Here is a 21581-nt window from a genome sequence, read left to right on the forward strand (position 1 = left end):
CATTAAGGCCGATGATACACAGGGCAACTTTTTGAGCAATTCTGCCGGGCAACTTTTTTTGAGCTATGTTGCATGGGCACTTTTCCACTGAAAAGTTAACAAATTTCTATCTGGATACTTTAAATCAGTCGTGGGCCCTGTGTCTCAACTGGTTGGCTGTTGACGGCAACATTGCCCAAAGTTGCACTGTGTGTAAGATTCTTATTTTTGTAGCAGCCTTCTTGTCTATGACTCTGAATGAAGGTCTTTTTCGGGTTTAGAACGACATGAGAGTGAGTAATTGACATAATTTTCATTTTTGGGTGAACTATGCTATTACAAAGATCAGCAGACCTGGTTGTACCACAGCATCATGTCCTGGTTTCGGTGCATGTCTAAGTCTTTTTCATCAGTTGTCTACAATCGGCAAATATGCCCTGACATACAAAAAAGTGCGCGCGCACGCACGCACGCACACACACACACAAATTATATTCAAATTTAAAATGCATAATTTCAGTTAGGGTGAAGAAAAGCTTTTGGCTTCTCTCCTGAGGCCACAAGAGGGTGCATCGAGCAAAATATTACTAATGCACGTTTATTCAAAGCATAAGAAAACATGACTGTGAAAAAAGTGCATAATATTTAAAATAATGCTTATAAACCAATTATAATTAATTAAGTTGCTTAAACAACTATAAAAAGAACAGCATCATGTATGCATGCATAGTTTAATACAAAGGGTGGAAAGCCAATTACACAGAGTACATTTTTAATTTAAAAACATGAGATGCAGTGGGATGGGGAAAAAACCCACCATAAAGTCTCAAGATATGTTGTTAAAAAGTTGAACTTACATTAATGTTACATGGCTTTCTAAACAGGCGGCTCTCTTGTGTGAGACGCAAGTGCAACGGTGATAGATGTCCCTCTAGAAAATGTGAATTATGTGTTCTATGTGAACAGCTTGGTTTCAGTTTTGATGTAAACAAGATCTTCTCCACATTAATGTTCTCTTTTTCTGCAATATTTTGAATGAACAACGCAGCAGCACCGCATCTATTGTCTTCAACTGGTATACTTCGTCCGCGTCCACGTCTGCGCACCATCCGCATTATGTAATTTTCATCATCAAGAGGGCTCGCGGATAGCTGCGAACGATGCACGTAGAACAGCACATGCGCGAGGTGAATGATGAGATGGGTACTGCGTGTCGAGCTCGTGCACAAGACAGAACAGAACGTGGACTGTGGACATGCAACATTTTTGCATTCGAATGTGGATTTTTATTTTAAATTTGACGAATATTCGACAATCAATTTTTTTGACAGCCCTAATTCACAATATTACAGTTTTACTGAATGTTTTATCAAACAAATGCAGCCTTGACGTAAGAGACTTTTTCAAAAAAATAAAAAATAATAATGATAATAATAATAATTTAATTCTATCAAACTTTTGACAGGTAGTGTATATATGACAGTGTTTCCTTTAAGATACATCAAACACAGTGTGCTTCATGATGTCTGATTCACAAACAAATGACTCTTGTGAACCAGTTCTTTTGATTGACTCACTCAAAAATATTCAGGCAACTGTATCTTACTTACAAGCAAGAATCTGACAGTGATACATTCAAAGTAGTTACTAAGTGCACAAATGACTCCCTCTATGAATCTGTGAGCCATTTTATTTATTTTTTTGCATCATGTCCGAAAATAAACTGGGAACCATTACTGTGATGTAAACTTTATGCTCTGCAGACTTAATATCAATTAAATTACAGACTACTTGCACATATTCACAATGTAAATGCCTGCTGCAATAATTTGCAATAATCAATTAACAGTGATAAGTAAATTAGTAAAATAAGAAACTATGAACTCAGTGAACTGAAGCATATTAAGTTCCTGTGTATGCAGGAGTATTACACTATGTACTATAAGGCAACTGTTTAAGATGATCTTCTAATGAACTTGAAGCTTAAAATTATTTTAATGCATATCTATGTGGATTTTTAACTACTGCATTGGTTTTTGAAAAAAAGATGATGAATATGAATGACATGCATCTGATATCATTTATATCAAACAGGTCTGCAATTTGACAACTAAAAAAAATATTTGCCAACCAGATGCTCTTTAAATGTTCTCTGAAAGTCATTTTAGTGGTTACCAGCTGTGATATGAGTTTCTGCAGTTTACACACACCAGTATGATACTTTCCCAGTAAATGACCATGTCTGTAAATTAGCTGATGAAACACTGAACTGAGATATTAACTTTCACTCACTATATTGCTACATCATTCTCAAGGTCAACACATGATAAGGTAAATTAGTGTAACAGGATCAGCTTTCTTTTAGGCTGAAACCATCTCCCTTAAAGATCTTCAAAGACCTTTTTCGAGGTATATGGAGAGCAACCTGGTCTAAGGTTAGTGCACAGTTAAGTCTGCAATCACCTGCCATCGCTGTGTTCATATCTGGGTGAATATGTGATGAAGGTTTAGTCATGTATTGTGGAATGTTCTTTAGCATGACAGTGGCCAGAACTGACTTGTTATCTGGTGGGTGGGATCAAGTTCTTAACCTCCCCCTCGACCCTGTGGTAAAAACAACAATCGCTGCTGATGTGAGTGCCGTGTGACATCAGAAAGGGAGGGAAGGATATGAGGGGAGAGGGAGACAGAAATGTTTTTATTTCAGCAGCGGTCTGTATAAAATACCCACTTAATCCAACACACATCCTTAAACGTATGTATTTACAATGCTCATGAATCCTGCACTGTGTGAGCACCCATTAGCACAACAGGACTATGGGAGAAGACAGAGGAGTGATGTAGCACTTAAAGGCATAATTCTCCCAAAAGTTTTTTGTCATCATTTACTCACCCTCATGTCGTTCCAAACCTGTATGAGTTTCTTTCTTACGTAAAACATAAAAGATCATATTTTGAAGAATGCTGGTAATCAAACAGTTGATGGTCCCCACTGACTTCGATTGTATTAATTTCCCTGCTATGGAAGCAAATGGGGACCAACAACTGTTTGGTTCTTCAAAATTTTTCAAAATATTTTTATCTAAATATCTATATCAACATAAGGAAGTAATTTATACAGGTTTGGAATGACATAATGTTAAATGTAAATGATGAAAATTTTTCATTTTGGGGTGAACTATTCCTTTGAGACAGCTTGGACAGCGTAGTGGAATGGCAGCATTTGAAAAAAAACCTGTTTGAACACAAACATTATTTTTTTATTTCTGCTTGATGCTGCAAAAATTACACATTGCACCTTTAATTTTAAAAAATTTTCTCCAGCATAAAATACATTGTACGACTAATTTAGTCCAATTCCAGAATTAATGAATCTTCTGACCTTGAGCTTTTAGTGAATCAAAGGCATAAAACACAACCAGTGTAGTGGTTCCCAAACAAATGATTCCTGAGTTACTAGAGTTAATAACCAAAGCATACAATGCTTAGATATTATAACTGAGTTACTAGAGTTAATAACCAAAGCATACAATGCTACTACTTGTAGTGAATCAAAAGCATAAAAGTAGTCCGATTTCTCAAACCCACTCTTCTCATATACAGCCTGCTGAGGACAGTAAATACAATACAAATTATTTTTGAAAGGAAGCCGAAACTAAGCCCTGATTTGTAAAATTGTTATATATCGGAGGTGATTTTTGGTTGAAGCATTTCAAGAACTTGATTTACTATTATGGTCACTTTGTATTATGTTTGACGAGATTATTTTGCTCTTTTAAGGATACACAGGTGCTCACAAAAACTGTGAACCAATTGTGAGTGCAGTTATTTCTGCAAGCATGCATTTAGCATGACTGGTGCAGATTGCAATTTAATTAGCTGTTAATCATCTATAGAACATAAATGACCATGTGTGTGCATCATGCTGTTTTCTGGCCATTAGTGACAGATGAGCTAAAGAGTGTAGCAGGCTATTAGCTCTCTGCCGCATGTGTCTGTCTCTGACTGAGTCTGTGCCCTCATTACAAATGTAGCCCATTGTAGCAGAGTAGAACAGCTGACATCCCCTAATGCCAGCTATAAGTCATCAGCGGTGCTCATTCCCACTTAAATGTAGCCCATTGTAGCAGAGTAGAGCAGGCACACACACACGAAAGAGGAGGGGTTTCTGGGATGAGTGTAAAATAACTGCTGACAGAGACAGGGCACTTATAAGAGATCAGAGCATTTTTTTGGATTATGAAAAGATCAACTGAAAAGTCTAATTACTGGAAAAGATGATAAAACCTGTAGCAGTCCTTGCTGAAGAGGGTCTGCTGAACTTTACAGAGAAGATTCAGCATAATGTTTATACACACCAGCTGAACACAACCGTGAAGCACATGGAACCTTACGCCTCACACTGTTCAATCATTCTTTCTCACTTCCTTTTCTTGCACACTTAAACAGTCAAAAACTGATCAGAAGAGAAAGAATAAACTGAATTCACAAGTATCACAAGTGTTAACATGTATGACATATTTAGACAGGATACAAAGAGATGCTTACAAAATAGGCACAGTACTATAGGTCAGAACTGTCATAAGCACAACATTCCTTAAAAGTGCTACTGCACTTATGACAATACTTAATAATCATTTAATAATATTATCACATGGCCAGCAATGATCTAATGGCTAAACTATTATTATAAAATGTGCATAAAAGTAATAATAAATACTAAGTAGATGTGTCTAATTCTTTCTGCTAATTCTAAAAGTGTCTAATTTTACCATTTTAAAGTAATAGCTCGCACAGTTTAAGTTTTTTTTTTATTTTTTATATATTTTCTTTCAAAAAATATTAGAAAAAAAAAAACATAAAAAAAAACTCAATAATCAATAACAAAACTCCAGATCCAAATTGTCAAATTAAGTTTAGTTAATGCAAAACAATTTTGGAACACTAATAATGAACTTTGCTGGTCCAGTTCCTATAATGTAATATGCGGTAATGACTAGTATACAGTCTAAGCTTTCATTACATGCATGTCCATCTACTTCACTCCCTGCTGCTCAGATCAATAGTGAATTAACATTGAATTAACTGATCTGAGAGCAATTTTGAGGTAAGAATGTTCAGAACATAGGGAGGGATCAGTGCTGGCTAGCTGTGAGGGTAGCTGTCCTCATGATACAGGACAGACAATCCAGATGCCATTTCAATTTTAATAAGAATTTTAGCATATTATAACATTAATGTGAAACAGATTTACTAACTAATAGGAAATATACCCTACAAAATTATACAGTTATATTACATATGCATAAACACTATTGTTTAAAAGTTTGTGGTCAGTTTTTTTGCCTTGTGCTCAACAAGGCTGCATTAATCAAAAGTACAGTAAAACTGTAATAATTTGAAATATTATTACAACTTAAAATTACTATTTCCTATTTTAATATATTGTAAAATGTTATGTATTCCAGTGATGGCAAAGTTTAATTTTCTTCAATATTTTTCAGTTGAATTTTCTTCAATATTTTTTGTGGAAACAGTTTTTTTTTTTTTTAATGCATCGTTGATGAACTAAAAGTTCATATACTGTACATTATATTCATGGTTTGAAGAGAACGAAATAACCAAACTAAATAACAAGTTGCTAATGCATTGATGTCACTCTCTTTTGGAAACTGACAGCTCATTTGAGGAAATGGATGCATGTCTTTACCAAATTGCATTTTTTCTTCACCACAATTACTCCCATCAGCCCTTGCGGTCCATGGGTAACCCACACATTGTGGTCCTACAAAGCACATGGTCTTTAGTATAAACAAAACAGAATAAAATGTCCTGTAACCAACCTTTTTTTAAATAAAATCCCTAAATAAATAGTGAGTTAATTGCCTTGTTTACAGTCACTCCCCTATTTAAATTTATATTCAAAAACTTTTCACTGTGTGCATGGCCTACTTTGCTAATATAACAAAGCAACACAATTTCAAAATAATATTGGTAGAGGATGACAGCTTAAAATATCCCCAAAATGATACCTTTGACTCTTATGACAACAAAGGATCTCATGTTACATTAATGTGCACTTACTACTGACTACAAGCTGCCCGTGCAGTTAGTTTAGATTGTGTCAGAACATTTGACACTCTGTACAGAAGAACTGTTATGCAATTTAATGGCAGGCAGAGTCCATGATATAAGGCAGAGACACCAATTAAAGCAACACCAGTGCTGTTCATAACAGTGCATTCAGCATGACTGTACTACTACTACTATTACTTTTCTATAGCATGTACATACATCAAAGAGAAACCAGCACTTTATCTGATAGTGATCAAACAACTAAAGTCTCTTCAACCCTACACACAGACTAAGTGAAGTGTGTGAACGTCTGTGTGCATGTCAGAACAGTGACATTGGATGAGGGGGTTGTGTGTGTGTGTGACACAGAAAGAGATGATTAATTGGAGAGTCAGACTGATATCAGAGTTGTAATTATCAGCATAAAACAGGTCACAGCATTAGCGCACACACACAAATAGACACAAAGCGCCAGACACGCTGGCCAGAGCCACTCGCAATCAGCACTTTAACAGCAATTTAATAAGGGAGATAAAGAAAGATGGAGAGAGAGGGAAAGAAAAGAGATGGAGACACAGAGAGTGAACGTACGAGTCGGTTGATGCGTACGAACTCCTCGGGACTCTTGGCCCAGGGCGGCAGCTCCACATCTGACACCACCGTCCCATCATCCATCACTCCCAGGTTGTAATTATTGGAGTTGACAAATATCTCTGGGAGGTAATAGAACTCAGGGATCAACTCCTGTGAGAGAGACAGAAAAAAGGCATATGTGTTCATAACTTTTTGGTACATGATGTTAACAAATGCAGTTCCTTTTTAAGAAAACTACATAAAATGTATATATGTACTGTATAATATGTACAAAATGTGTAAATAAAATATGTATATAATGTATAAAAAATTAAAGGTGTTGTTGGCTATATATATATATATATATATATATATATATATATATATATATATATATATATATATATATATATATATATGTATATATATATATATATATATATTATATATATATATATGTATATATATATATATATATATATATAATGTTGATATCCCTGAAATATATGAGAACTCACTGCCTCTATGGCAGTCTTAGACTCAAAATCAAAAGAAAATTGGGGGGGGGGGGGTAGCTTTGTTGGGATGTTTGCAAAAATGATAAACATTATGGTAACATTTAATTAACTGCATCATTAACACAGTGACTTTGACATTCCTATATTAGACATATTTGACAATCCAAAATAATTATTCAAAATAATTCACCGAACGACATTCAATAATTCATTCCAAACAAGAAAGTAAACAAGGAAGCAAAGCTGATTATTGTGCAAACGCAGATGTATTCAGTTTCAAGTATTTCTAGATATCTATACAATATAACAGCTCATTAAATGGGAATCAGGACTGGAGGAATCAGTTATTCCTTCTTTGAATCTTTAGCCTTTAATCTGTGCCATGCTGCCACTCTAAGTGAAAGATGCAGTTGGAGCTACTCTAGTTTAATATCCAATTTTAAAGTCTTCACAGAAAGAGTGACTGCATGTCATCCTGAAAGAACATTAAAACAGCAGTGCAGAGGCACGCTGCAGTCAAAGTATGGTAAACAGTACTAGATCTCGTTCCTCATTTATAAAATGTATGGGCATTTTTCTTAATTCTCATTACACAGTGTTTGGAGGAAACAATCATTCTTGCTGCTCAAATGTGACATTTAATTTGATAACTATTACAATATCTGACCCTGCCGTTCTTAGGATTTTGTAAATCAGTGGATAAAGTGGATAAACCCATGGAGGAGCAAATGAATTAAATATGACATGTTGGTCTAATGGTGAAACATTTTTGCCTTAAATGGGTCTTTCTTGTTATTCAGCAACTTGTAAACATGAAAATAAAATGAATATGCCTGTATTCCTCTAAAAGGGTATGCAATAAAAATATTTCTCTAAAAGAACTACCTGGCTTTCTGAAATCTGCTTTGGTCAAGCTTATTATATAACCTGATTATATGAGACAAACATGATTCTTACATTTTTTTCAATGGAGTGGAATAAAACTCTGGGCCTAAATGTAAAAATATCAGCCATCAAATTAAAATTGTTAACTTTGTATTTGTTATTGGTCTGAAGTTAGTCCTTGGAGGATAAACATGCTCTTGCTCTGCAGAAACATGAGTCCCTTGGGAGAACCATCTAACTGACAATCTATCACTCACTCTGTAGTCATAGACCAATCAAGTTCTGTCTCGCATCCAAATTATTCTATGGTTTTCTGTGAAAGGTCCATTAAAAAGAGCAAAAACCACATGGTAAATGTTTCTATGTAGAAGAATAACAATTTAGGTTTAAATTTAAACATCCATATAAGAATAAATAAAACTTTACATATTTAATATAACATAGCATGCATTAATATGTATGTGTATTGTGTATATACAACACAGCTCCTCAGTGCATTGCGAGTGACCAATTAGGTGAGCAAACAAAAGGTGGAAGTTCAAAACTAGCCTCCTGCCTCATTTCTTTCTGGTCCTCTCTTTAAAACTGAAGACTTTAAAACAAAAAGGTCACGATTTTACAATGGCACCAGGCGCCCTAAGCTTCATGTATGGAGCCTGGCGTAAATTTGGCGTCTTCATTGGCGGCACAAAGACCCAGAGCCACTTAACCAGTGGTGGGGGGAAGGGAGACCAAGGCCGGGGTTCGGGAGGAGCTATTATGTGCAATGGCCCTTGAGCAGAACTGGTCATAGGGCAAAACCTGTGATCCAAAATCCTGTCCTGCTGCGGGTCAGTAGAGAGGGGTGCCCCTGGGCCCGCTCTTAGGTCCTCTCTGATTCCCCTGAGGGGAAACTTTCAGTGTCCGCACTGCTTTCAGCCTAGTGCACGGGGGTCAGGGGATGGAGGTTAAAGGTCAGGCCAGAGTTTGCCTGGCTAGAGACAGACAGGATCAGCATGGCTTTAGGCCATTATAGCTCTCTTTAGCCTAGACACAAAAACTGCTATAGGCTTTTCACCCCTTGGTTGAATGAGGGGGTGTTTCTAAATGTGGGGGGACTGCTGTGCTTTTTGTTTTTTTAAGAAAAAGGGATAACAGCATGGCAAATTGATACATTATTACATTTGAAGGCACTTCTTTGCTTCACATTTGCACCTATCAGACTTTTTTTGCAGGGTTAAGAAAAGTGAAACATGTTTGAAATGTTCCACAGCTTCAAAGTCAAATAAAGTGAAGGTGATTTCCAGGTTTTTAGTCAAGTCCTCCATTCGGTTTTGATGCATGCAAACCCTGTTATGCTGATCCACAGTGACAAGCTCACACAAAAACCAAACTGGGCTTTGAGTGAGCTTTTGGTATCAAGTGTGACCATGTAATGTGAGCCACATGTCTTATTATCAAATGAGTGCAATCAGCCCCTGAAAAACGCCAGCATGCAACGAGCGTGCTAACAAAATGGCTGTCTGTTGTAATGAATATTTCAAGAGGTCTGGACATTTGTTAAAGTTAATGCCGAACACTCTGAGGGCCTCTGAGTGTGCAGTTGGGATTGCTGTCTGACTTTGGTTTGGGGCCGAACGACAAAAGGTTCAACTGAGGGTTAGAGTGTTGTGAAAGGTTTCGCAAGAGAGAGTGCAAGGGGGGAAAGGGGGGAAGTTTGAAATCAAGATTAGTTTAAAGCTTTGATCAAGGACCCTTGACGCTTTCATAGTAGCATGACAAGGATTGGTTGTGACCGTACATGTGCTAGGGCCAGTTTTTATGGAAAGGTGATGGGGGCAGCTGGGCAGAGAGCTGCAGTGTCTCCATGACAACTGCCCTCACACCAAGTCCCAGCAAGCTCCAGTTACCAAGAGGAAGTCAATTCACTAGAGAAACGTCTAATCATGTAATAGCCTCCACATTTGTGAAAAAACAAAATATCAGTGCAAGGCAAAAACCAAATCCAGGGACCGACTGATGCCAGAATAAGAGGAAATAAGCACAAGTACAGCTTTGTGCATGTGAATAAATATGGATTCATGACAATAAATGAAAAATATATATATATTTCTAAGGTAATATGATTCACAAAGCATTTCTGAGTGTCATGCACATATGTTGACATACCTTCACGTCAGACGTGTCCCTCTGGCAGTTTCTCCAGGCTCTGGACACTGAAGAGAAAGTGCGATCTGCATGGTCAAATTTCCCACCTTGGAAATTCAGGAAGAACGTCGTGAAAGGCTCCTGAGAATAGAAAAGAATGAAAAAATGTGGACTTTCCACACACATTCAAGCTAAAATGAGTATTAAAAAGTCATGTTAGGGCCTAAAACAACTACAGGGCAAATTCCATTGAGCACAGATCATGTATTTAATAACTACGAGTCTACTTTGATCAGTGTTTAGCCTGCAATTTTAACATTTTTCAGTATGTGCAACCAGACCAGTATCTCTTATTTAGCATCGATGCCTGCTGTTCACAACAAAGCCTTATACAATCTGATCCTAATTTGTGTGCACTAAATGACATCCTCTTCCCCAAAAGAGGGACCTGAATGCTAAAGAAACCTGTTATTAACCCTGGTCAGACAGTAAAGCCTTTACAAGTGCATTATTTGTTCTTTTCTAATCATGCTTAATCTTGTTTGTGCAGAATCAATAGGTGGTTCTTTTGAAACAATACTTCCCCGATGAGAAGGACGCAATTAGAGTGAATAGCACCCCGGTAAGCTACACCATGAAAGAAAAATACCCTAATTACGCAGAGGCTTTTGGGTGCTTGACTAAATTTAACACCCTCCTTTTTTCTGTCAAGAGCCTCAATATCACGCGGCTGCTGATTTGTGCTATGGTACATGAATTAGAGTGTTTGGTGAAGTGGATTTGGGATAAGCCTGATAATAATGGGATGGGATCAATACAATGGGCCAACAGGGAATGGCTATGAAAGTGAAAAACTGTAACAATTACAGTGATGGCCAGGAATGGGTTAGTGACCTCTAGCTCTCCCTCTCTCTCTTTGTGAGTAGAATTTATAAGGAACATGTGAATGCTCTAAACATTAAAACTAAATAAAACACAGACCTAACAACTGACATTGTACAAAGGCTTCAAGAGGACCATGGGACTTTATAACAGTAAAACTAATACAGAACTGCTTATATTGAACAAAACCATGCTTCATCAAAATACTGTTATAAAGCTTATAAAGTATTCGTCCTCCCGAGTGTCACGTCTTTGTTGTCTGCAGATATTAGAACACAAAGGATGAAGGGAAGATGAGCGATGTGTTGTTTGTTTGTTAGTATGCAGATAAGGCCTACATTTCAATATAACAATAAATCAACCTGACTGAGCACGCACATATGCCCAATTATAAACAACAATTAGTTGCAATGTGTTTCACAACAGATCACATGATGAATGTGTAGCATTTTCCCGCAGCATAAAGAGCACATAACTGCTATGTTTTAAAACCCTTTAAAAGGTGCAAATCATTTTGACAATTATGATCATGTCCCGTTTATTTGTCCTACATAAACAGACTATAAAAAACAAATGTTAAAGGAAATAATGCACTGACAAATGGCACACTGACATGCTTTTCTTTTTTGTGTGACTGATGTTATAAAAAACAGATTTAAAAACTGTGCAGTTTGGAGTTAGATACATCTCTGTGTTATAGTGTGAAACTTGTGTGTTTATGTGCAACTTACAGTCCTGAGTAGCCACATCTGAGTAAAGCTGGAGGTGGAATAGTGTGTGCCGTAGTGGAATTTGGGCACCTGCTCGTCCTCCCATGATTCAAAACGTTCAGAGAAGAACGCAGCCCTCTTTGGGTTGAGTGCACCAATAGGCTGTAATGAGAAAAAGAACAACATTATTGTAATTAACATAAAACTGAATTAATAAAGCATAAATGTTCAAGAACCAAATAAATAAATTATTAGAAGGACCACAGGTGTTAAAAAGTAATAATTTATTAATGATAATTATTTATTTAAATCATAATTTAGTGCAGCTGTCAAGTTTCATCAATAATAGACTGTTCTTTTTAGTGAGTCACATTCAACAGTCTGTTTTCTGTATCTGTGAATAAAAATAAAATCTTACAGTTCATGTAGGTGACTGAACAAAACAGTTGTGTTCATTTGTACTGCTGTTCATATGTTTGGGGTCTATAAGGTTTTTAAGATTTCTAAAGCTGTAAAACTGTGAAATATTATTACAATTTAAAATAACTTTTTCTTTTTTAATATATTTTAAAATGTAACTTATTCCTGTGATAGCAAACCAAAAAATGTAGCAGCTATTACTGAAATTTTTAGTATCACATCATCTTCCAGAAATCATTCTATTATGCTCATTTAGTGCTCAAGAACCAGTTGTGCTGCTTAATATTTTGGAACAATGGTACGTTTTTTGATCAAGATTCAGTGAATGACAAATTGAAGGTTCCAAAGAACTGTGTTTATCTGAAATGTGAATGCTTATATCATTATACATTTACTTTAATGTTGATCAAATGAACAAATCCTTTCTGAATTAAATAATTTCTTTAAAAAAAATATCATACTGACCCCTGCTTTTGAATTGTTATGTATATTTCATAATGGTGTTAAACGTTAATAGTAAAGGGCATATTGAATTTAAGAGAGAGTTCATATATATGGCTGATACTCTCTTGCCATGCATTGGGTTTTATCAGAAGCATTGATTAGCTGCTTTAATTCTTCATTGATCTGAAGAAACCCAGCGTATGGAAACAGGTCATTATTTAAATGCTCATTTATATGCATTGTTATTACTCTGCTGAGTCTTTATTACTCTTGAACTGCAGCTCTCTCTCTCTGTCTGTCTCTCATATCTTGGTATGATCAATAGTAATGGAATGATGGAGCTCCTTGAAATGAGAGTGGGCAGGACAGATCGACCATCTCCCTCTTCCTCTCATATCATAGCTGTGTAATGAGGGCCCGCAGCTGCTTTTCTATTGATTACTATGGTGCTAGGACAATATGTGTGTGAAACCACCGATTGTATCTTTTAATGCTCCACTGTGCTTATGTGTCTATGTGTGCCTGCATTAATGTGATATTTAACACTGTGCAAGAAGGCTAAGGGCTGTGGGGCTCATTTCAAAATAGAGGTTAATTATATTCCACTAATTCTAATATAATCGTGATTAAACCACGTTTTGGATTTAATTGGGATTTAAAAAGGAGCGCTGTTTAATCAACATTTGATTGTAAATCACTAAAGCTTGTATAATTGTCACTGAAATGTTATAGGCTTATGCTGAATGCATTCTGTGTGTGTGTGTAACCTGAAATGCAGCCCTGGGCTGACAATGACACACGGTCTGCTCTCTTGTGGCAACTACGGTGAGAACACACACTGAATTAAACATTGTGCGATTTAACTGATTGATTGCGGTAATAACAGGACCCTCATTAAAGAAAGAAAAGGGAGAGCAGGATAAAAAACATCTCTGTCATAGCTCAGTGTGAGTGTGTGTGTGAGTGGGAGAGTGTTTCTATGTGGATGTGTAAATTTGTGTGCATGTATATGAGTGTGTGTGTTTGTGTGAGCCCCTCGTGTTGTTTACGGCAGTAAATTACGGTCGGAGGCGCTCCAGTACAATAGGGTCTCGTGACAGTGTCGTTCATCAGGGTTATCCCCGTACCACAGCGCAGTGTGATGGAGTGAACACACAACACCGACCCTAATACGCTCTGGCAGCACTGCTGAATATTTCTCTAGTGACGGCTCAAATAAATGAGCTGCCCCAATGTTTTTAATTAGACTGCAAATCTGAACAGACTGCCAGTAGCTTTGAGTATCAGCACTTCACCGTGCTGCTCAAAATTCAGGGTTTCTGAGGGGGGAATTCATGAATTGGGCCTGATAGCTTTGTGCATTTGCACACAATTAAACAAATCACAAATATGCCCAAAAATCTGTGCTGGATGCAATTTGCATTCCACACTGTGATCTAGGCACCTTTAAATGCAAAAAAGTATGCTTGACTAAACAGTGACTTAATTTAAGTTCTGAATTAGATCTAAACTGATAGTTGTTTTTTTTTTTGCACTGAAACACAGCAAGCAAAAAGGGTGCAATGTAATATATTACTATAAGAACTAATCCACTATGCTACATTACTAAATACTACCCCCCAACATTGCATGTTTTCTGTGTCTTTTTAATCAAACACACTTGATTCAGATCATCAGCTCATTAGTAGAGGCTCCAAGACAAAATGTGCAGTGTTTGGGGGGTTCTAGGAACCACTGCATTATAGAAGGTGTGAATGTGTATCTAATGCTCAGTTGAAAGGGTGTAAATGATGTGATGCAGGGCGAATCAATATGCCATTAACTACATCACAGTGAGGGTGGAGAAACAGGTCAATACATTTTGTTATCTTTGTTAATATACAAATATAATACAATGCCTTAGCCAGGACGTCTTTTATTTTATCTGTCACTTCACTAGTACGGGATGTCTCCCTCTTATATTTCTTAATATACCAGATAAAATATTAAAGTCACAATGGAAGTCATATTGTTTAGCTTTCGTTTATCACAATATTGCAATTAAAGTCAGCATGAACTAGAAATTCATCCTATTTTCTAAATGCATCTTATTGATCTTATTTTCATTCAATGATTCAATGTTTTTGAGCTGGTTATTTTTAATCAAACTGTCATAACTCGATCTTCCGGTTAAATGATAGACTTCTCTCTGGTGACGCATGCTGGACTTCTCCAATCATTTAGTCTATACTTATAGTTAGTTATATATCTTTTTTTTTTTTTTTTACTTATAGGTTTCTGCTGTGTCCTCAAATTAGATAGTGTAGTAGTGACATATTTTAAAAGATACAAAATAATAAAAAGAAACAGCTAAGGAATCTGCTTGTGTATCAATATCCACTGAGACACATAAGAAGCGAAAATATATTTGGAAAGCAGCTCGCTCAGTTGTGTCAGTTTTGTGCTTTCTGGCTGCAGTGATAATTCTGGCTGCACCAGATGTCATGAAGAGGTTAGAGTTTATGATAAGAAAGCCAGCGGGGTCATAACAATGAGACAAAAGGAACATAAATTCATGAAGCACATTCCTCTGCCCGCAGGGAAGACAGTCCATGTGACACGGCGTCTATGGCAATTTCACCTCACTGTGTAAAAGGTCCCACTTGACCTGCTTCTATCAAAGCTGTGCTAGGATGTGGCATACGCAGACGGCAAGAGAGAGCGGGAGGGGTTAAGGACAAAAAGAGGAAAGAGACACAGCATGTACAAGGTTCAGATGGCCTTCACAGGCGAGACGGTGTTGTCATGGTCCACTGGTCATACACTGATATTGCCTGTGTCAACAGCAAGAATAAAGCAGTTGTAATAAAGATTGTTGAGATTTGCTGTTGTTTGCTGCAGAGGGAGGGGTGGCTGCTCTCGCTCGGCCTCCGTTTCTCCCTAAGGCTTGAAAGCTTGACTGAACATAAAGGCAAGGCTGTCAAAACTCGAGACACAGTTTGAGGGAGGGAGGGATGGAAAGAGAGAAACAAAGGCGAGGGTGATGTAGGATGGTGTACAGGACTGTTGTCTTTTAACCTAGTGGGCGGAAGCCATTGCAAAGAAACAGAGCAGGGCTGAACAAATTATAAATAAATAAAGAGATATGCTGCAAGCTGTGTGTTGGCTACAACAGCATGTGTCTCAGTGTATATTTATTAGTTCAAGCATGTGCTGGGGGAAAGATAACGGTCTGCCACTAACAGCTGAAAACTAGATATAGTATATACATTGCATTGCTTTCAGATCAACAGATTTTTTCTTTAATTGACCGGCATTTTTAATTTTTACTATAATGTAATGAAGCATGCCACAATGTTTGGGGATATTTTTGAGTGATGAAACACTCAAGAGTAAAGAGTTTTAAACCGATTCTTTGAAATGGACAGCCTGAAATAATCCATGCGTGGAACTGAGCTGCTATTGATATTTTCTTAGTGCTCTCTTACTTGCAAATCATGAAAAAAAAGACCCTTTAGATGGTCTTTAGGAACTAAAGTTAATTAAGTTATCTGTCTAATAAAGAGCACATTTAAATAATGTTTTAATGTATATTGCATTGCACTGCATAGATAGAGCAACAGATTTTTTCTTTAATTGTTTGGCATAAAACAATTTTGAATGTACTGCATATTCACAAAGTTGGTTCATTTTATATTGTCAACTACATAATATTGAAAATATTCCAGATATATAATATATATTAACCTAAACTACTCTGTACCTGAAAGAAATAGTTTTTGCCGAATGTGAATTGGCAAAACACAGAGACATTTCTTTGCTAGAGGCAATGCAGTAGATACAGATAGCATCATGCATATAAATCTGCACTGGAGAGCAATATGAGCGATGATCTCGGTCTGAAGACAGTAAGGGTGACTTCTGAAACCTCATGGTTCTTTTTGCAAAGGAATTTATCTTCCATTATCTCGCAGTCCTTTGTTTTCCTGCCTCTTAGAATTGATTTATTCTGCCATTTTGGGTCAGAGTGGACACTCGTTCGATCATCTGAGCTCTAAAAGTAATCCTCTGTCCTCCCTCCATTGGCCACCATTACATGAAATTGATGGTCATTTTTGAGGCAGTGACTGGCAAGCTTTCACAAGCACTTTTAAAGTGGAGTTTAAGGGTGGAGGCGTTTTAAAACACAACTTCTGTCCTGCAACTCAATTACCCAAATGGTGCAATGTGAGTAAAAAGCATTCTTTTGGAGGAGTGCCCCCCAGCTCCCTGACATAAAATATTTATCAGGTCTAGACTGAGGAAGAAGCTCTTCAAAACACCAGTCCTGAGATACAAACATAAGTGAGCCACATTTAAATAAAATGGAAATAAACATCATTGTCAGAACAAGATGGACTGGACTGAATATCTTAACTAGCATCTAGGATCTTCCTTCTGACTGATGCTGGTTAATCACTTCAGCGAAACAGCTATTAGTAGTTCAGGGGTAAACTCACCACACAACAATCGATTGCAATTACAGACCACGGTTTCAGGACTACAGAATGATCAACCAGGAGAGCAACCTCAATCCACTGGCCTCAAGTGTTTGACTCTTGATTTAGGAGAACACAAGCTCTAATATGGATCATGGAAAATTCAGCTACAGTGTTGAAAAATGCTATACTATAGACAAAATATTTATTATTAATATCATTATATGTATGTTCACATGTTTAACATACGTTTAATATATAATTACAAGTCTGAGTACAGACTGATCCGAAGCAATACAAAAATTAAAAACTGGAAATAGACAAAGTTTTCAAATAAAGAATTCTGAAATATTTTAAACAAACTTTAAGACACAGTATGAATAAATTAAAAATATTTAACATGCTGCACTATTACACTGCTACAAAAACTGTATAAAAATAAATAGAATTTTCACTGGTGGTATGTACTGTTTACTAGCAGCAAAACAAAATATTGTGAAAAATGTATATTAGTAATAAAACTAGTACCGTATATTCATTGCATTCTGTATACTCTGTAGTAAAATAAAAATATATTGACTCATATCTTGTCATTTTGAGATTATTGCATCTAGTTTTGTTTTTTTTCTCAACAGCCAGATCCTTTTTTTTTTATTAAATTCACAGGGATTGATCAAAAGTGACAGTAAATACAAATATAATGTTTCAAAAGATTTTTTTTTTTTTAATATATATAGATCTTAAATGAATGAATCCAGAAATATATTTTATTTTTTGTTGTGTAATGTTTTTTATCGTATAAAATATAAGTTTTTTTTTTTATATTATGTTTTTGTACTGTGTATATGTATTACGTATATATAATACTGTGTATATTTATTATTTTATTTAATAAAAATATGTTATTTTTTTTGTTTAAGTATATTTTTTTATATTTTTAATTATATAAAAATAAATGTATACATGTAAATATTTTTAAAATATATACTGTATGTGTGCATATTTATATATACATAATAAATATACACAGTACACACACATATTATGTAAACAAAAACTTTTATTTTCACTCTTAAAAATAAAGGTGCTTAAAAGGATCTTCACAGTGATGCCACAGAAGAACCAATTTTGGTTCCACAAAGAACCATTCAGTCAAAGGTTCTTTAAAGAACCATCTCTTTCCTACCTTTTTATAATCTGAAGAACCTTCTTTCCCCACAAAGAACCTTCTGTGAAACAGAAAGGTTCTTCAGATGTTAAAGGTTCTTTATGAAACCATTTAGACAAAAAGGTTTTTCTATGGCACCATGAGTGTTGGGTGTGATTAATCGCAATTAATCATTTGACAGCACTAATTGTATTTTAATATAACATAAAACAGAAAAATTTAATTGTAATAATATTTCAGAATATTACCGGCTTACTGCATTTTTGATCAAAAAAATGCAACCTTGGTGAGCGTAAGAGACTTCTCTTACCAACACCAAACACATAAAAATGGTGTGGTACATCTCATTTGCTGCCACTGAAATGAAGTGTATTTACTATATATCAGCACTGCATCAATTACTAGCCATACTGCTTATCAGTATACACACTGACTGGATGGGCCACTAATATGATTTCACGCCACCTGAAGCTCTGTTTGCAAAAGAAACAAGATAAGAAAAACCCTTCTGAACTGCCTTCAAATGGTGTGATACAATTTAAGATACCTATGTATTGAGCGAGAGACTGTGAGAGACAAAGGCAGGTCTGGTGTTCCCAGCAGTGAGCTGTGTCAGTCTGTCTGTGTGGTTAGCTGAAGTACTACTATGCTCATTAATTAGCTCCTTAGGGAGGCTGGCTGGCTAACGGGAATGGGGGAGGAGGTGAAAGCGGGATGTAGGGGGCTTCTAAGGGGTTGATTGAGGGGGAGAGAGGAGGAGGACAGACACGGGCCCATTATCTGACTTGTCTGCGGTTGAGGGTGCCTGGCATGAGGTAACGTGCATGCGGCCGCAAGCGCTGTACTACATGTACGGTCAGACTCCCAGCGATGGGGCTAGAGCAGCAGTCATTCCCTCCCTTGCTAGATGGCTACATCTGTCTATCAGACTCAGCCTCATCATTAAAACTGCCGGACGAGGTTTTCACACAAATACTCCCATGTACTCTTGTTTTCAAAACTTCTCTTCAGACATGTCCTTCAGTCTCTAAAACTACAGGAGCTCTTTGAGGTTCAGGCTGTTGGCTTTGTGTGTGTATGTGGTCATGTGTTTACCTTGGATAGATCTCTGTAGTTGCTGGGCAGAGTGAGGTCGAGATCTTCACTGTCGTAGTTGGTGATTACCCAGGGGAACACAGGATACTGGTTCAGATCGTTATATGTACGGCCTGAAACACAAGCAGGGTCGAGACACCTCACACATTTCCTCAAGTTTTATTACCATAATCATGACTTTACTTCATCATCATGTTCAATGTAATTACAAAGAGTCTCGAATAAAGAAAACACAGAAACAAGAAACAGTAGTTACAGAGAGCAGAATACAACTGTTACTTTTGTTGTTTTTAGTTTCAAAGATGTGGCCTCTTTTCAAATAACTTTCCAAACTTTGTTAGTTGTCTAACGCTATGTCCTAACCAAATGTGAAAAGATTCCAGTCTCAGTGCTTTGGTTCAGGGAGGTATCAGTGTGGGCAGAACTACGTAGCCCAACACAGCAAATAAAAAAAAATAAAAAGTCACAGCTAGTCACAGCTGATTAGGACAGAAACCCGGATTAACACGTATATTTTGTCTCTTGTTGTGTCAAAGAGTTATTCATTCATTAGTACATTCAGTGTTCAGGTATCATTGGTTTTTACCAGATATGGTGTTGAGGAACATGAGGTACTCAAAGTTGGAGATCTCTCGTCTTTGCCAGCGCTGGGTCATGTTTGAGGCCTTGTAAAGCTGTTTCGGGGTGGCCAGAGAAATCCGTCTGTCGGAAAAACACAAATTACATTCAGAAATTCAAAGAGTAACCTGAAATGTGCATGTCTTTGCTATTCAGTTGGTTTACAATACATTATTTAATGTGCATCCGTCTGTCGGAAAAACACAAATTACATTCAGAAATTCAACAATTTCAAATATGAGCACTTGTTTTCAGGATATTTGGTAAATTTAAGCCACAGATAAATTGCAGAAAATCTAATAAAAATACAGTGAGATAGTAAGAGAAACTCTAAATGTTTCTTTATCACTCAGACAGAGAAAAGCTCTTTAGTTTCAGCCTTTGCCCAATTTGGCATCACAGTTTCCTTATAATTCTGTGGTTGCCTCAAACATTGTTAATGTACTTTCAGAACACCATAACATCGTGTGTGCTCAAACATTATAAAAAAAAGCCTAAAATCCTATGGCTTTTTTCATACATTACAAAAATTCAGGACTTGTACAGCATTTTGCTGGCTTAACAAACACTGCCGGAAATGTGTTGACAAAGGACCTCTAAATGGAAAAAACCTAAGGCTGTGCATTTAAAAAAGTGCCAACTGCTTTAGTACAACATCTGTATAAATGAAATAGACACAATATGATAAGCCATATTGTTCATTTGCGCTCCGATGAAAAAACTTCCTTAAGCAGCCAATATTCAAATTCTGTAACAAGAAAACAGTGAAACATTCCAGTACTGTTATACAAAATACCACTCTGCCAGTCAGATTCAATGATATTAGATCTTATGTTATACCCAAATCCAGACATGAACACAAACACACAATGGCCTCGTGGGTAAAGTGGGAACCTGTTTAATGAACATGCACAATGCAAGCAAATATGTGGACACTAAAACAAATGACTCTCCATCCAATTAAAACAAAGCGAAATTAGAGAATTCATCACTGTCACCCAGCATGATTACAGTCATTAGGCCTCTCTGAAGTTTCCAATGCCCTTTGCCCCTCCTAACACAGAGGCAACGCAGTAACAACGCTAGGGAAATGTCACACGAATGGCAGGAGAGGGCTGTCTGTAATGGTCAGTACCGCTACAATCACATCACACATTCTTTCATTGCCAGGAGGAGACATCCAGAGACCTCTGTGGGATCAATATTCACTATATTCTGTTACCCACATTGTTATTTTAGTTATTTAATTGCGATGATCATTTACTTTTAATAAGAACACTGATTTAGAAGGATATTGTGATGGAATTTCACTTGTCTAAATCATCTTTTCTTTGGCTGAACTACAACAGCAGCAGTGTGTGTGTGTTTCCTGTGTTTCCAGTCTGCCCTGCAGGCTCTGCTCTCGCCCCTGTATTTATTTCTCAGTTGGGGAGATAAATAAATGATGTGAATTGTGTTTGTGTGAAGGTAATTAGGCAGTGTTACAGACACCCCTGACACCATACACACATTAACACACACAAACAAGCAGTGTTAAGGCCCGTTCACACCAAGCACCAAAACTATAAAGATAACGATAAAGATATAGTTCTAAAAATCATTCTCAATGTTAAAGGATAGCAGAATCCAC

The 21581-nt window shown here is 36.6% G+C and overlaps 1 protein-coding gene across 1 annotated transcript in view; it reads right to left on the reverse strand.

Moving 5' to 3' along the window:
- Positions 1 to 21581, reverse strand: part of LOC109092473 (lipopolysaccharide-responsive and beige-like anchor protein) — a 251762-nt gene that overhangs the window by 37795 nt on the left and 192386 nt on the right. The window contains exons 43-47 of the mRNA XM_042716239.1: positions 19920 to 20035; positions 19334 to 19446; positions 11771 to 11911; positions 10179 to 10298; positions 6646 to 6798 (exon numbers count right to left, since the gene is read on the reverse strand). Coding sequence (XP_042572173.1) covers positions 6646 to 6798; positions 10179 to 10298; positions 11771 to 11911; positions 19334 to 19446; positions 19920 to 20035 — 643 coding nt within the window. The remainder of the gene's footprint in view (positions 1 to 6645; positions 6799 to 10178; positions 10299 to 11770; positions 11912 to 19333; positions 19447 to 19919; positions 20036 to 21581) is intronic.

Source organism: Cyprinus carpio, chromosome B1, assembly GCF_018340385.1.
Source record: "Cyprinus carpio isolate SPL01 chromosome B1, ASM1834038v1, whole genome shotgun sequence".
Classification (NCBI taxonomy): Eukaryota; Metazoa; Chordata; class Actinopteri; order Cypriniformes; family Cyprinidae; genus Cyprinus; species Cyprinus carpio.